At 40.7% G+C, this 15,084-nt stretch overlaps 1 protein-coding gene across 20 annotated transcripts in view; it reads left to right on the top strand.

Moving 5' to 3' along the window:
- Positions 1-1,022: 1,022 nt before the first annotated feature.
- PHTF1 (putative homeodomain transcription factor 1) overlaps positions 1,023-15,084 on the top strand; it is a 62,282-nt gene continuing 48,220 nt past the window's right edge. For 9 of the 20 annotated variants that reach the window (XR_012416312.1, XR_012416313.1, XR_012416311.1 and 6 more), the window contains exons 1-2: positions 1,023-1,917; positions 2,894-2,950. Coding sequence is in view for 9 of the 20 variants with exons in the window: in XM_015430902.3 (XP_015286388.2) it covers positions 1,873-1,917; positions 2,894-2,950 (102 nt within the window). In the remaining 11 variants the exon portion in view is untranslated. Of the gene's footprint in view, positions 1,918-2,893; positions 2,951-11,068; positions 11,153-15,084 lie in introns of all 20 variants that reach the window. The other 11 variants (XM_073998501.1, XM_005542281.4, XM_073998507.1 and 8 more) reach the window with 4 other exon arrangements.

Consider the following 15,084-nt stretch of genomic DNA (forward strand, 5'->3'; position numbering starts at 1 on the left):
AAAGCGCCCGGATTGCAGGCGTGAGCCACTGCGCCCAGTCTGGGGGAAATAATTTGTAAAACTTAGTCCTGTGGGAGTTATTTTAGCTTAGTCGATTTTCCTCATCCGTGAAATGGGATAACTTCCACCTGGTACCCACTCAATAGATGATAAGAAATAATGTCTGTAAAACCGCGCCTTTTAGCCTTTCTTAAGTGGAAGCTATCATCTGTCATTAGCTTTTCTCTGACCCAGATGCTACAGGCTGTGGGCCAACAAGAACACAGCTTCAAATAAGGTGGGGAGAATGACTAAGGGGACAGTGTTCCATTAATGGCCAAAAAAAAAAAAAAAAAAAAAAAGGAAAGCAGCTTAAAAATCCTTTTAATGTATCCTTAAATATTCACTTTAGGGTTCAACCTTTCTTTCCTTTCTCCTGACCTCTATCGGCCCTAATTAACGTGTTCCCGCCGCCACCTAACTTTACCCTATTTTGGAAAAAGCTGTGACTGCCCAATACTTGTCCCTCTTTTTCCCCTACCTTTGAGCCCCAGAAAGCTCCAGACCCAGAGCTGCTGAGGGGCGGGAGAGGAAGGGAGTCACTAAGCCGCAGCCTGGCCCTTCCTCCCAGGGCAGCGTAAATTCACATAAACATTCATTCATTCACTCAACAAACATTGGGAACCTAAGTGTCACGTTCGTGCCAGGCCCCAGTCTCTGACCTCATGGAGCCCACAGCCCACTGGGGAACAGAGATTAGGCCATGAAACACGAAGATGAGTGCCACAAAGACATGAGCCGGGAGCTACTAGAGTATCAGGACCGACCTCCTTTAGACCGCTGGATGGGAGAGTCGTTTGTGAGGAAGTGACTTTTAAGCGGAGGGCTGAAGGGTGATCTGAGGGAGCTGCTCTTGGCCACCGATCGCCGCGCGGCTCCCCAGGCCCTTGGACCCGGAGCCTGGACCTAGGCGGGGCGGGAAGGCCCGGGCCAGGGGCGGAGCCACCTCGGCGGCGAAAGCCGGAAAGCGGAAGCCGAAGGCTGCTACCCGGTGGTCGGCTGAGCGGCTCTAGCCCAGCTCTCAGACGGCTGAGTCACTGCCGCCCGGCCCGGCCCGGAAAAGACGAGCGCCGCCGCCGCCGCCGCGGCCGCCTCTCGGGTTCCCGGGCTCTCGGGGTCCCGGGCCTTTGCACCTGTCTTTTCCAGCTGGGCACACCTTTTGCTGTCGCCGTGGCGACTGGCGGCCTAGCGAAGACCTCCTTTACTTTTAATCCCCCTCGTTTTCCAGTCCATTCTCTGCTTATTTTCTGATCAGTCCGTGACCCTCTAGGCGGGCTCGGACCCGCGATCGATTTGCCGCCCTCAGGGCGCTGGGCAGCCCGGCTGCCTCCGGGGCTGGGGCTGCCTCCGCGGTCTCCATGGTAACGGTCTCGCCGGCGTTTCCGCCTAGGTGGGAAGATGCGGCCTGCCCTGCCCGCCGCCTCGCCCCCGGCCTTACGGTGGGACCCCGGGCACTGAGGACGAAGGTCCCGGGCGCCGGCCCGCGGGGCAACGGGCGCTAGGTGAGAGCCGGACGCCGGGGAGCGAAGAAGGCGGGTGCCGGGCGACTCCAGCGGCCGCCCCTGCCCCTCCCCCGCACCCAGGAACACGCTCGCCCGAAATATTGCAGAGGCTTCTCCCGTCGCCGCTGCGCCAGTTTTTGTTTGTTTGTTTGTTTGTTTGTTTGTTGTGTTTTCCCTGGCAAACAGCTGGAGAAAGAGCAGCTCATGGAGAGGCTGAGAGAAGCGGTTTTTGAGTCCTACCCAAATTGGGAGAGTAACCTTCAGCAGCTGGACTCACCGACTGGTTTTCCTTCATTTTCAGTGAAATCCCATTCTCTGGCTGGAGACACAGATGGCCTCGAATGAGAGAGATGCTATATCGTGGTACCAAAAGAAGGTAATACCAATATATATATATTTTATTTGTAACGCATTCTTCCTGCAAAAAGCTCTCACAAATAGTATATTACTTTCCCCTGAGTTTGGTAGTGCCAGGTGTTCATGTATACTTCAACATAAATGGAAAAAAAAAAAAAAGATGTACAAGGTCATTATGTTTTTTAAACCCGGTTCCAGGTCCTGGAATAAGGTTTACAGGCCACCTCCCTTCTCCAGGCTGCGTACACAATGCCACCGCAATGCTTTGAAAGTTTGCTTCTGATCAAACTGCTTAAAAACAAAAAAGACATGAAACCTTAATCTGCACAGCTCAGATTGATACTATTAACAGTCTTATTGAGCTGTTCCTTGTATTTTATTCCTCTCTAGTTTTTCTATTGCTGTTTTCCTTAATAAGTGGATTTGATTTTTTTTTTTTTTTTTTTTTTTTTTTGAGACGGAGTTTCGCTCTCGTTGCCCAGGCTGGAGGGCAATGGCGCGATCTCGGCTCACTGCAACATCCGCCTCCCGGGCTCAAGCTGTTCTCCTGCCTCAGCCTCCGGAGTAGCTGGGATCACAGGCGCCCACCACCACGCCTGGCTAATTTTTTGTATTTTTAGTAGAGACTGGATTTCACCATGTTGTTCAGGCTGGTCTCAAACTGCTGACCTCAGGTGATCCACCCATCTCCACCTCCCAAAGTGCTAGAATTACAGGTGTTAGCCACCATGCCCGCCCAAGAAGTGGAAATATCTTTTAAGGTAATATTTAATTTGAAATGTTTTGGGCATTGCTTTTGAATTTACTTTTAGGTCCAGCTATTTTAGATATTTGAAAGAAACAGTCCTTGGAAGTATTAATTTATTCTAACCCCTGAGTAGCACAAACATTTTCCACATAGCATATTGATACTTAATAGGCTCATGACTTTTGTGAGGCTTGACTTAGGTAAGGATTTCCTTTGCATCGTTTAAATACACTACTCCCTCTTTCAGATTGGAGCCTACGATCAGCAGATATGGGAAAAGTCAATCGAACAGACTCAGATTAAGGTAAATTGGTTTCTTTGATTCTGCCTATGTTTCACTGCATTAATATGAAGAGTGGAATTGTACTTACCTGGTAAACTCTCACTTAACTACCAGTATGGCATTCTTTAATCTTTGAAGGTTATAAGAAAAACAGTGCAAGCATAATGAGAAGTGACACTTGATTTTTGGCCTCACTATCAGGAAAACAGAAAGGGGTGAGTTGGTCTGTGATGAATTAGAGAGCAAATGTCCCATGTAAATAGGGCTGGGTTACTTAGCTCTGGCCAGTTTTTACTACATGGCAGTGCAGGTCCAAATATTGCCAGAGTTTCAGATTTTTCAAGAGAAGCTGGAAATACACATTTTTATATGAAATATATTGTGCATTTTATGTCAGATTTTTAAGAGACTCTTCCTTTTCTTCCTCCTCCTCTGCAAGCCAAATAAAATCCATTTGTGGCCTGAATCCAGCGTATGGTCCCCCATTTTATTCAATCACTAGCTTAGAGTATGGGTTTTTGTTTGTTTGTTTTGTTATGTTTTTGAGACGGAATCTCACTCTGTCGCCCAGGCTGGAGTGCAGTGGCATGATCTTGGCTCACTGCAAGCTCCGCCTCCCGGGTTCATGCCATTCTCCTGCCTCAACCTCCCGAGTCGCTGGGACTACAGGCGCCCACCACCACGCCTGGCTAATTTTTTTTTTTGTATTTTTAGTAGAGATGGGGTTTCACCGTGTTAGCCAAGATGGTCTCGATCTCCTGACCTTGTGATCTGCCCGCCTCCGCCTCGCAAAATGCTGGGATTACAGGCATGAGCCACCGCGCCTGGCCTAGACTATGGTTTTAAGTTTTTCAGATTCTTAAACTTTTTTCTACACAGCTCTTAGAACTGAGAGGATTCTTATTTTATACTAACCAAGTGACCAAAAACTGATATGTAATTCAGAATGCCAGTTTATTAACTTATAATAGGGGAGGAGAGGGTTAAATCATCTTCTAATATTCCAAGGTCAGAGTTGTGGGGTTAAGCCATTTGGGGATGCTGGTACAAATTCGTCATGGAATGGTTGCTTGGTAACCAAATGTAATTGGATAGTCTTGAGATGTGGAAAAGCCTAAAGAACTATCCTTGGTCCTCAAAAGAATGTAACTGTCTGCAACTTTAATACTTAAATCTTACGGATACAGGGCCTCACTTCCTTGGAAAGTACTGATAAATGCCAGCTGATTCTTGTTTTTGGATTATCTTTTAGAAAGTTTTGCTGCAGACTCTTCATTAATAATTAAAAAAACCTGGGTGAATACAACTTAATATTATCTGTTGTGTTAAATAGACCAATCAAGTAGAAAGCTACTTGAACGACAAGTAGCCGACTAACTTTTCACAATTTGGTATAGTCCTTGATTATTTATATTAATGGGAGATGGGGTTAGGATGAATAAGTCCCGGGATTTTATTTTGTAATTCTCTAAATCCTGTCCCGTTATTTTTTTGTGAGCTGCTAAACATCATTGATAGTAAGTATGGTATAATGGAAACAGCATAGAAGTGGAGTCTGATCTTGTTTTGTGATCTCTAGCCTTGTGATCTAACCTTCTTTTAGCCAATTTAAAGATTTCCTTCACTCTTTTTTTTTTTTTTTTCTTTTTCTTTTTTGAGACAGAGTCTCGCTCTGTCTCCCTGGCTAGAGTGCAGTGGCGTGATCTCGGCTCACTGCCAGCTCCACCTCCCCAGTTCACGCCATACTCCTGTCTTAGCCTCCTGAGTAGCTGGGACTACAGGCACCCGCCACCATGCCCGGCTAATTTTTTGTATTTTTTTTTTTTTAGTAGAGATGGGGTTTCACTGTGTAGGCCAGGATAGTCTCCATCTCCTGACCTCGTGATCCACCTGCCTTGGCCTCCCAAAGTACTGGGATTACAGGCGTGAGCCACTGCGCCCGGCCTGATTTCCTTCACTCTTATTTCCATGCTATTTAAAACATACCTTCCTTTTAGTGCACCATATGAAAGTTATTTGTTAACCTGTGTGTGTTCATAGGCCTTAAGGGTAGGAAGTGTGTTTGTTTCCTACTCTGAGAACATCTTGATTCATACTGAGAACTCTGTTGCTATAGTTAATTGAACCCTATCCATCATGCATGTTTTTACTCATTGTTCTCTCATAGGGTAAACTGCCTAATCATGCCTTAATGTGTGCTTCTGAATTTAGCAGCAGTGGAAAGAATGAAATGTAAAATAACTATAAACATTTACTGAGCTTTCAGTGTGATAGTAGAAAGCTGGAAAAAAAATTACTCAACTAATGTGCCACACTTATACTAGGTGCTGAGAATACAGTGAAAAAGATAAATGTGATGCCTTCGTGGGTTTCACTGTCTAACAGTGATGGGAGAAAAGCCAAGATATCTTTTTAATATGCTTAAGTCTTAAAAAATGACCGAAGTATAGCATACAAAAAAATTAATGCTAAATTTAAAAATACATTAACACAAATACAATTTTTTGAAAACAAAAAAAGAACAAATAAGCAAAAAAAAATTAAAATAAAAATATTAACATCATATCACAGTACTGTTATATAATTAAAAATTATATATGTAAAAGTATAATTCAGAATTATAAAAGACATAAATTTTAAAAATCTTAACTTGGATCATGAAAAATGGTACGAACTTTTCCATAAGTGTTTATTGAACTACAATGTTTAAGGCATTTTGTTGGGTGCTGAGCACAAGAGGAAAAGTACTAACAAACAGAAGTATAAGACTTGTTTAAAGTAAGAGCAAGTAAGTAGCCCAATGTGATTGGAGAATAAGGTACACAGATGGAGTGATAGGCCATAAATCTATTTGGACATTACTTGACTGCTTTACTAAGAACTTTAGATACTATTCTGTAGAAAATTGAAAGGTTTTAATGGTTTTTGAGTAGAGGAGTCACATCATATCTGTGTTTTTGAAAGACAGAAATAAAAATATAGACATAAAATTATGAAATTATGGAATATTTCCAGAGTCGTACTTATTATTCTTAATGTCTATATTAACAAAAAATGTCTAGTTTGACTAGGAAGGAAGATTTATAATGAATAATATTAATATTGAATAATCTAGAGAAAGAAAATAGTAATCAACCAAAGTAAAACAGGAAAAGAAATACCAAAAATAAAACGAAAGCATCCATTACATATTTATTTAACAAATATTTGTTGACTGCTTACCTACCATGTGTCAGACACTAGCTATGCCTACATAATGGTGAGTAAAAACATTCAATCTTTTTTTTTTTTTTTTCTGAGACAGGGTCTGGCCCTGTTGCCCAGGTTGGAGTGCAGTGGCATGAACACAGCTCCACTGCAGCCTCAACCTCCTGGGCTCAAGTGATTCTCCCACCTTAGCCTCCTGAGTAACTGGGACCACAGGCATGCACCAACAGGCTTGGATAATTTTTAAATTTTTTGTAGAGACAAGGTCTTGCCATGTTGTCCAGGCTGGTCTCGAATTCCTGAGCTCAAGCAACGCTTCCACCTTGGCCTCCCAAAATGCTGGGATTATAGGTGTGAGACACTCTGCCCAACCATTTTTATTTTCATGGAATTTATGACAAAGTGGGTGAGAATAATAAAAAGAATCCTTCTAATAAGTGCAAATTACTTTGAGGCAAATACTGAGAAGAGGGCTATTTATAAGCTACTACGCTTATAATAAGGGAAATAAATGAGCCTAGTTGCTGGGCATGGTGGCTTATACCTATAATCCTAGCACTTTGGGAGGCCAAAGTGGGAGGATCGTTTGAGGCCAGGAGTTTGACACTAGCCTGGGCAATACAGGGAGACTCTCTCTCTACAGAAAATAAAAATTAACTGGCCATGATGGCATCTGCTTGTGGTCCCAGCTACTCAGGAGGCTGAGGTGAGAGGATTGCTTAAGCCTGGAGGTCAAGATGACAGAGACCCTGCCTCTAAAAAAAAAAAGGCTGGGCATGGTGGCTCATGCCTGTAATCCTAGCAGGGAGGCCGAGGCAGGCAGATTGCATGAGCTCAGGAGTTCAAGACTAGCCTGGGCAACATGGTGAAACCCCTTATCTGCTAAAAATACAAAAATTAGCTGGGTGTGGTGGCATGCGCCTGTAGTCCTACCTACTCAGGCGGCTGAGGCAGGAGAGTCGCTTGAGCATGGGAGGCAGAGGTTGCAGTGAGCTGAGATCATGCATTGCACTCCAGCCTGGGCAATAAGAGCGAGACTCCATCTCAGAGAAAAAAAAAAAAAAAAAAACCTATTTAAGAAGGTCTCAGATAAGCTTTTGCTAAGGAATTGATTCTTAAAATGAGATCTGAAGCATGAGTAGCAGTTAATTATGTCAAGAACAAATATACTAATTCTACACAAACTTTTTCAGAAAATAGAGAAGGAAATATACTTCTCAGCTTATTCTATGAGACTAGTATTACCCTGAAACCTAAGCCAGACAAAGGCATCATAAGAACATTCATTATGAATGTATGTGTGAAAATCTTTAATAAGATATTAACAAAACCAACAACACATAAAATGGCTTATCTACTGTGACCACGTGGGAGTTACCCCAGGAATGCATTAATTTGAAAGCAAAGTAATGTAATATACCATATTAATAGGATAAAGGACAATCACATATGATCTTCTCAGTAAATACAGAAAGAGCATTTAACAAAATTCAGTGCTGGCCGGGTGCGATGGCTCACGCCTATAATCCCAACACTTTGGGAGGCCGAGGCGGGTGGATCACGAGGTCATGAGGTCGAGACCATCCTGGCTAACATGGTGAAACCCCGTCTCTACTAAAAATACAAAAAATTAGCCGGGTGTGGTGGCGGGTGCCTTTAGTCCCAGCTACTCGGGAGGATGAGGCAAGAGAATGGCGTGAACCCGGGAGGCGGAGCTTGCAGTGAGCTGAGATGGTGCCACTGCACTCCAGCCTGGGTGACAGAGCGAGACTCCATCTCAAAAAAAAAAAAAATTCAATGCCCATTAATGATAAACTAGGAATAGAAGGGAACTTCTTCAACTTATTAAAGATTGTCTAGGAAAAGCTTGCTACAAACTTCACACTTAATGGTTAAAGACTGAATGTTTTCCCCTAAAATCAGGAAAAAAGCAAGGATATCTGCTCTTACCATTTTTATTTAACATTGTCCTGGGAGTCCTAACCAATGTAATAAGCAAAGGAAAAGAGATGAAAGGCATTGAGATGAAAAGGAATATGAAAACTGCCTTTACTCATGACAACATAATCCCATGTTTAGAAAATCCTAATAATTCATATAAAAAACTACAGTAACGAATGTGGCAAGGTCTTCAAATACAAGATCAATATACAAAAATCAGTTGTATTTCTATATACCAACAATGGGTAATTCAAAAATAAAATTAAGAAAACAATTTTATTCATAATAGGAACAAATAATACAATTCTTAGGAATGTTTGACATAGAAAGTGTAAGAGCTATACATGGAAAACTATAAAACATTGCTAAGAGAAATTAAAGAAGGCCTAAATAAATGGAATAACTTTTCATTTTCATGATCTGGAAGATTCAATATTGTTAAAATGTTAGTTTTCTCCAAATGTATCTATATATTCAATGTAATCCACTCAAAATTCCAGCAGACTTTTGTTTTTGGTAGAGATTGATGAGCTAATTCTCAAATATATGTATGTAATACGAAGGATGTAGAATATTCAAAACAAATTTAAAAAGAATAGTGTTGGAAGATTTACATTACTACATTTCTAATACATCTGTTAGAACAAAACTAAAAAGACTAACGATACCAAGTGTTGGCAAGGTGATGGAGGAACTACAACTCTTCTACACTGCTGGTGGGCATGGAAAATGGAAAACAGTTTGGTGGTTTCTTAAAATGTTAAGTATATACTTCTCACATGACCCAGCATTTCCACTTCTAGGGTATCTACCTATATTTAGGGTATCTACTATATCTAATATTTTCTATCCAAGAGAAGTGAAAACATAAATACATGCAAATATTCATAGCAGCAGTAGCAGCAGTGTTCTTAATAGCCAGAAGTAGGAAAAATCCATGTGTCCATCAACTGGTGAATCAACTGGTATAAGCAAATGTGTTATAGTCATATAATGAAATACAATTCAGCAATAAAAACTGTTACTACATACTGCATCATGGATGAATATAAGAAATGTTATGCTAAGCACAACATATTGTATGATTGTTTATATGAAATTTCTAAGAAACTATAGAAATAGAAAACAGATCAAAGATTGCCTATAGATTGAGGGGAACAGGGCTTTCCTGCAAACCGGCAGAAAGGAACTTTTTGGGGTAATGGAAATGTTCTAAAACTTGAGTGTGATAATGATTGAACAACTCTACAAATGTACTAAAAATCTAAATTTACTAAATCTGTAAAAATGAGTTAGTTTAATAGTATGTAAATTATACCTCAATAAAGCTACTTTAAAAATTATACCAATAGAAAAAAGTAGGAAAAATAATAATGTAGTATACCAAAAACGTAAATGTATACATATTCACAATTAAAATTGTTTTCTAAATTTAAAAAAAAATTTATATTTTGTAGAGACAGGGTCTCACCACGTTGCCTAGGCTGGTCTTCAACTCCTGGGCTTAAGCAGTTCTGCCTCCCTGGCCTCCCAAAGTGCTGGGATTACAGATGTAAGCCACCACACCCAGCCCTAAATTTTTTGAATGAGAGTGTATATTAAATCTAATGTCTAACATTATTTTCAGTGATGGAGTGTAACTTAGTCCTCCAAGTTCTTATTTTAAGACTAAAATAAGAATCTCCCTTTTTACTACTCTTTTTTTTTTTTTTTTTTGAGACAGAGTCTTGCTCTGTCACCAAGGCTGGAGCGCAGTGGCGCAATCTCGGCTCATAGCAACCTCCCCCTCCTGGGTTCAAGCAATTCTCCTGCCTCAGGCTCCCAAGTGGCTGGGATTACAGGCACGCACCACCACGCCCAGTTAATTTTTGTATTTTTGGTAGAGGTGGAGTTTCACCATGTTGGCCAGGATGGCTCGATCTCTTGACTTTGTGATCTGCCCACCTTGGCCTCCCAAAGTGCTGGGATTACAGGCATAAGCCACCACGCCTGGTCCCTTTTACTACTCTTTAGCATGCTGTTTGAGATACATGTGCTGAGATGAGCAAAACATTCTAATTAACATTATTAATATTATCTTTTTTGTATGTTTTCTTTTTAAAAATTAATATTAGAGTGAACAAAAATCACTGTTTGAAGATAGCATGGTTTTGTATTTAGAGACTAAAAAAGGCTAATCAGAAACACAGAGACTACTTCAGCTGTATTTGTAATGTTTTACTTAAGCACGATGGTGGCCCATATGATAGATGACACTGACACTCCTTATTAAAGATGACAGTTTGAGGCCAGGCATGGTGGCTCAGGCCTATAATCCCAGCACTCTGGGAAGCTGAGGTTTTTGCTTGAGGCCAGGAGTTTGGGACCAGCCTGGGCAACATAGCTCTACAAAAAGATAAAAAAAATTAGCTGGGTGTGATGACATGCGCCTGTAGTCCCAGATACTGGGGAAGCTGGGTGGCGGGGATCGCCTGAGCCTAGGAGTTTGAGGCTGTGGTATGCTGTGATTGTGCCACTGCACTCTAGACTGGGTGACAGAGCAAGACCCTGTCCTGAAAACAAAAACAAAAACAAAAACAAAAAACAAAAAAAAACACCCAAAAAACGATAGTTCAAATACATGCTCTAATCTCTCCTGAAACCTCTTTAAAAGTACAATAAATAAGAAAAAAACATGGCAGCCTGCAAGGACTAAAAGAATGGAAGAAGAGACTACAGTAAACGAGAGCTATCAATGCAATTTTGAAGGCTGGAAAATGAAGGAAGTAAAAATCTAAGTCTCTGCAATAGGGAAAGCCAATAGGAAACAAGTAAAACCCATGTGATTAACTTCTGCAAGACTCAGGAATTAGATGTATCAGGTATATCTGTAGGAGTGAGGAAGAACTAAAGACAGGATTATTTGAGCATGTGTATAAGGGATAATAGACCTAGCCCCAGATCTTCCTTATTCCATGTAGCCACATAGTTACCCTTATCTTCCTCTGACAGAAGACTGGATTGAAGCTTGCTCTCTGGAGAGGCTGAGCCAGAGAAGTTCTGGATTCTGGAAGACCAAAAACAAATCAGAGTCTGGTGAGATGCTGCACTAACAATGGGGATTAAGTGAAAGTCTGGTGGTCAGATTTATAATCTGCAAACAGAAGACTGGAATTTCTTTTTGTCAAAACTGAGTAACCAAAGAGAACCTACGGATACTGAAAAGTGAATGACTGGCCACGCCTCTGTAGTGAGGCCCACTATTCAAAATGCTTCACCCATTGCACAGTGAGCTTGCATTCAGTGTGTTAGTGCCTCTTAACTATAAATGGATAATTAAAGATCATCAAATATTTGAGACCTAAAGAAAAAGAAGAAAAAAGAAAAGAAGCAACGCAGGAATCATAAGAACAGTGTTTTTAAAGATACAGTTACTACCTTTAAAAAACTGGATACTATAAAAAGACTGAGATATCTTCAGCAGATCTATTGTATAACATTGGTGACTATAGTTAGTAACAGTATATTGTATTCTTGAAAAATGCTAAGAAAGTGGATATTAAAAGTTCTTACCACACAAATAATAACCATGTGAGGTAATGCATATATTAATTTGCTGGATTTAGTCATTTTACAGTGTATATCTACTTCAGAATATGTTGTACACACTGAATACATAGAATATTATCTATCAATTTAAAAATTAAAAAAGAATGCTTAAAAGATAGACTATAGATGAGAAAGTAAGAAGACTTGAAAATAAAAGTAATCAGAATAAATTCAGTGGTGTCTGGGTACAGTGGCTCACGCCTGTAATCCCAGCACTTTGGGAGGCCAAAGTGGATCGCTTGAGCCCAGGAGTTCAAGGTTAGTCTGGGCAACATGGTGAAACCCTGTCTCTACAAAAAATACAAAACAATTAGCTGGACTTCGTGTTGCGCGCCTGTAGTCCCAGCTACTTAGGAGGTCAAGGTGGGAGATCATCTGAGCCCGGGAAGTCAAAGCTGCAGTGAGCTGTGATTGCACCACTGCACTCCAGCCTGGGCGACATAGTGGGACCCTGTCTCAAAAATAAACACATAAATAAATAGAAATTAAAATAAATTCAGGGGAAAGGTTAGAAGATAAATTTGAGACCATTTTCCAGAAAAATAGTATAAAAAAGAATGACAAAAAAGAAAATAACAAAGTGAGTGCAGTTCGTACAGGAAATGTAATATCCAACTAATAGATGTTCCAGAAAAAGGAAATACATGGAGAGGAAGAATAAATAATTCAAAAAAAAAATTGCCCCAGAAATTCAGTACTGTATATGTATTTCCAGATTAAAAGGATCTTTTGGTTGGGCATGGTGGCTCACGCCTGTAATTCTAGCACTTTGGGAGGCTAAGCCAAGAGGATCCCTTGAACCCAGGAGTTTGAGACCAGCCTGGGCAACAAAGTGAGATCCCATCTCTACAATAAAATTAAAAAATCATCTGGGTGTAGTGGTGTGTGCCTGTAGTCGCAGCTACTCAGAAGGCTGAGGTGAAAGGATCCTTTGAGCCTGGGAGTTTAAAGGTGCAGATAGCCGTGAATGCAACACTGCACTTTGATCTGGGTGACAAGTGAGACTCTGTCTCAAAAGAAAAAAGAAAATAAAACGATCTTTTGAGTCATCAGCATTGTTTGGTGATGTAATGATCATTAATAGCGTGGAGTATGTGTCTTGCATTATTTTAAGCAACACACACAATTTATCCTCATGATAATCTTATGAGGTATGTGCTATTATCTTTCCCTTTTTATAGGTGAAGGAATTGAGGCATAGAAAGGCTAAATGGAAAGTTATTTCCTCATCTTCAACAGTAAGAAATGAATGGATAACATCTGAAATTGATTAAAGCACTGTAAACTTTTTTTTTTTTTTTTTTTTTTTTTTTTTTACAAATAAAAAAGAAATAGCTAGGATATATGAATCAAGGGTAAGGAAGGGTGAGACTGGAATGTTATTTTTTATTAGCCTTGTAATATGAGAATTATTTTAGTACAAATAAAGATTTAATTTTAAAACATTTTTCCTCCAAAACCAAATAATATATTAAATGATGTTACCTGAGTAATAGGCTATACATACATTTCCATATAAGATAGGTATATTTAGAGGTATATGAGTATTTAGGTATATTGGCTATACCAATATGCTTTATTTATACCGGTGCCAAAACGAACAAATCTCATCAGCATTTAGGCAAGAGCTTTAGAGTCAGATGGACTTAACTGTATATTATAGTAATTTTCCTAATTATTCACTACCTGTAATTATTCTTTCCTGTAAGAAGATTATATGGCTGCACTTACTGTCATGTGACTTGCAGTGCCTTCCTATAAGAGGAGAATTCTTCCTGGCCCCACCGTCTTCCACCTTAGTCATGGAATTTGCTTGGCCAGTGGAGTGTGAGCTGAATGTGACCTTCCTCCCATGACTCAATACTTTTTTTTGTTTTCTTACCTTTCCTATTCAGTGACTTGCTAAAATACTAAAGTCAGGGTTTAGAGTTCTTCACCTTGACACTAATCTCACATTTTCAGTTACCAATACTTCTGGATTATACCTGCTAAATATCTTTTGAATATGAGTACAGCTCCCAGTTCACACTTCTAATTACTGGTCTGACCTATTGTCTACTCATCTGGTTGGCAAACTATTGCTTATGTGCAAATCTAGCTGAAACCCAGCCAGGTTTAGTGCTTTACATATTTATATTCAATGTCTGTGTCTGCTGTAGGGCTACAGTGGCTAAGTTGAGTGGTTGTGACAGAGATGGTATAGTCCAGCAGTCCCCAGTCTTTTTGGCACCAGAGACCAGTTTCATGGAAGATAGTTTTTCTGTGGACTGGGGGGATGGTTTTGCAGTGATTTAAGCACATTACATTTATTGTGCACTTTATTTCTATTATTACCTTGTAATATATAATGAAATAATTACACAGCTCACTATAATGTAGAATCAGTGGTAGCCTTGAGCTTGTTTTTCTGCAACTAGACAGTCCCATCTGAGGATGATGGGAGACAGTGACAGATCATCAGGCATTAGATTATCATAAGGAGCACGCAACCTAGATCCCTTGAATGTGCAGTTCACAATGGGGTTTGCACTCCTGTGAGAATCTAATGCCACCTCTGATCTGACAGGAGGTAGGGCTCAGGTGGTAATTCGAGCAGTAGGGAGCGGCTATAAATACAGATGAAGCTTCCCTTGTTCTCTCACCTGCCGCTCACCTCCTGCTGTGCAGCCCAGTTCCTAACAGGCCACCGACCACTATTCCATGCCCTGGGTATTGGGGACCCCTGGTATGGTCCATAAAGCCTGAAATGCCATCTGGCCCTTTATAGAAAAATTTTATCCACTCCTGATTAGATTACTGGAGTAGGTTTTTTAACTTTCTAACTGCTTTCTTTTGCTTCCTCTCTCTCCTTACCCTCCATCTGTTCTTTATAACGAAGCCAGGTTGTTGTTTTTTGGTTTCTGTTTTAATACAAATTTGATTATTTTTCTCATATTTAAAACTGTTTCCTGACTTCCTAGTACCCTTACAATAAAATCATACTCCTAGCATGATTATAGTTTTCACATTATGACTTCTCATCTCACAAGTTTACCTCTTACCCATGTCTTGACCTCTTTTCACTTCCACTGTGTGCTTTAGGCCTTCTCAAACTTACTTTAGTTTTTACCATGCTATCTCTTATTCCTGGGTCCTCTCATATGCTTTTCTTTCTTTCTTGCCCTCTCCTCCCCTCCCCTCCCCTTCCCTCCTCTCCCCTCCTATCCCCTTCCCTTCCCTTCCTTTCCCTTCTTTGGAGACAGAGTCTTGCTCTGTCATGCAGGCTGGAGTGCAGTGACACAATCTCGTCTCACTGCAGCCTCTGCCTCCCTGGTTCAAGAAATTCTCTTACCTCAGCCTCCCGAGTGACTGGGACTACAGGCTCATGCCACCACTCCCAGCTCATTTTTGGCATTTTAGTAGACACGGGTTTCACCATG

This window comes from Macaca fascicularis, chromosome 1 (genome assembly GCF_037993035.2).
Source record: "Macaca fascicularis isolate 582-1 chromosome 1, T2T-MFA8v1.1".
In the NCBI taxonomy this organism is placed as follows: Eukaryota; Metazoa; Chordata; class Mammalia; order Primates; family Cercopithecidae; genus Macaca; species Macaca fascicularis.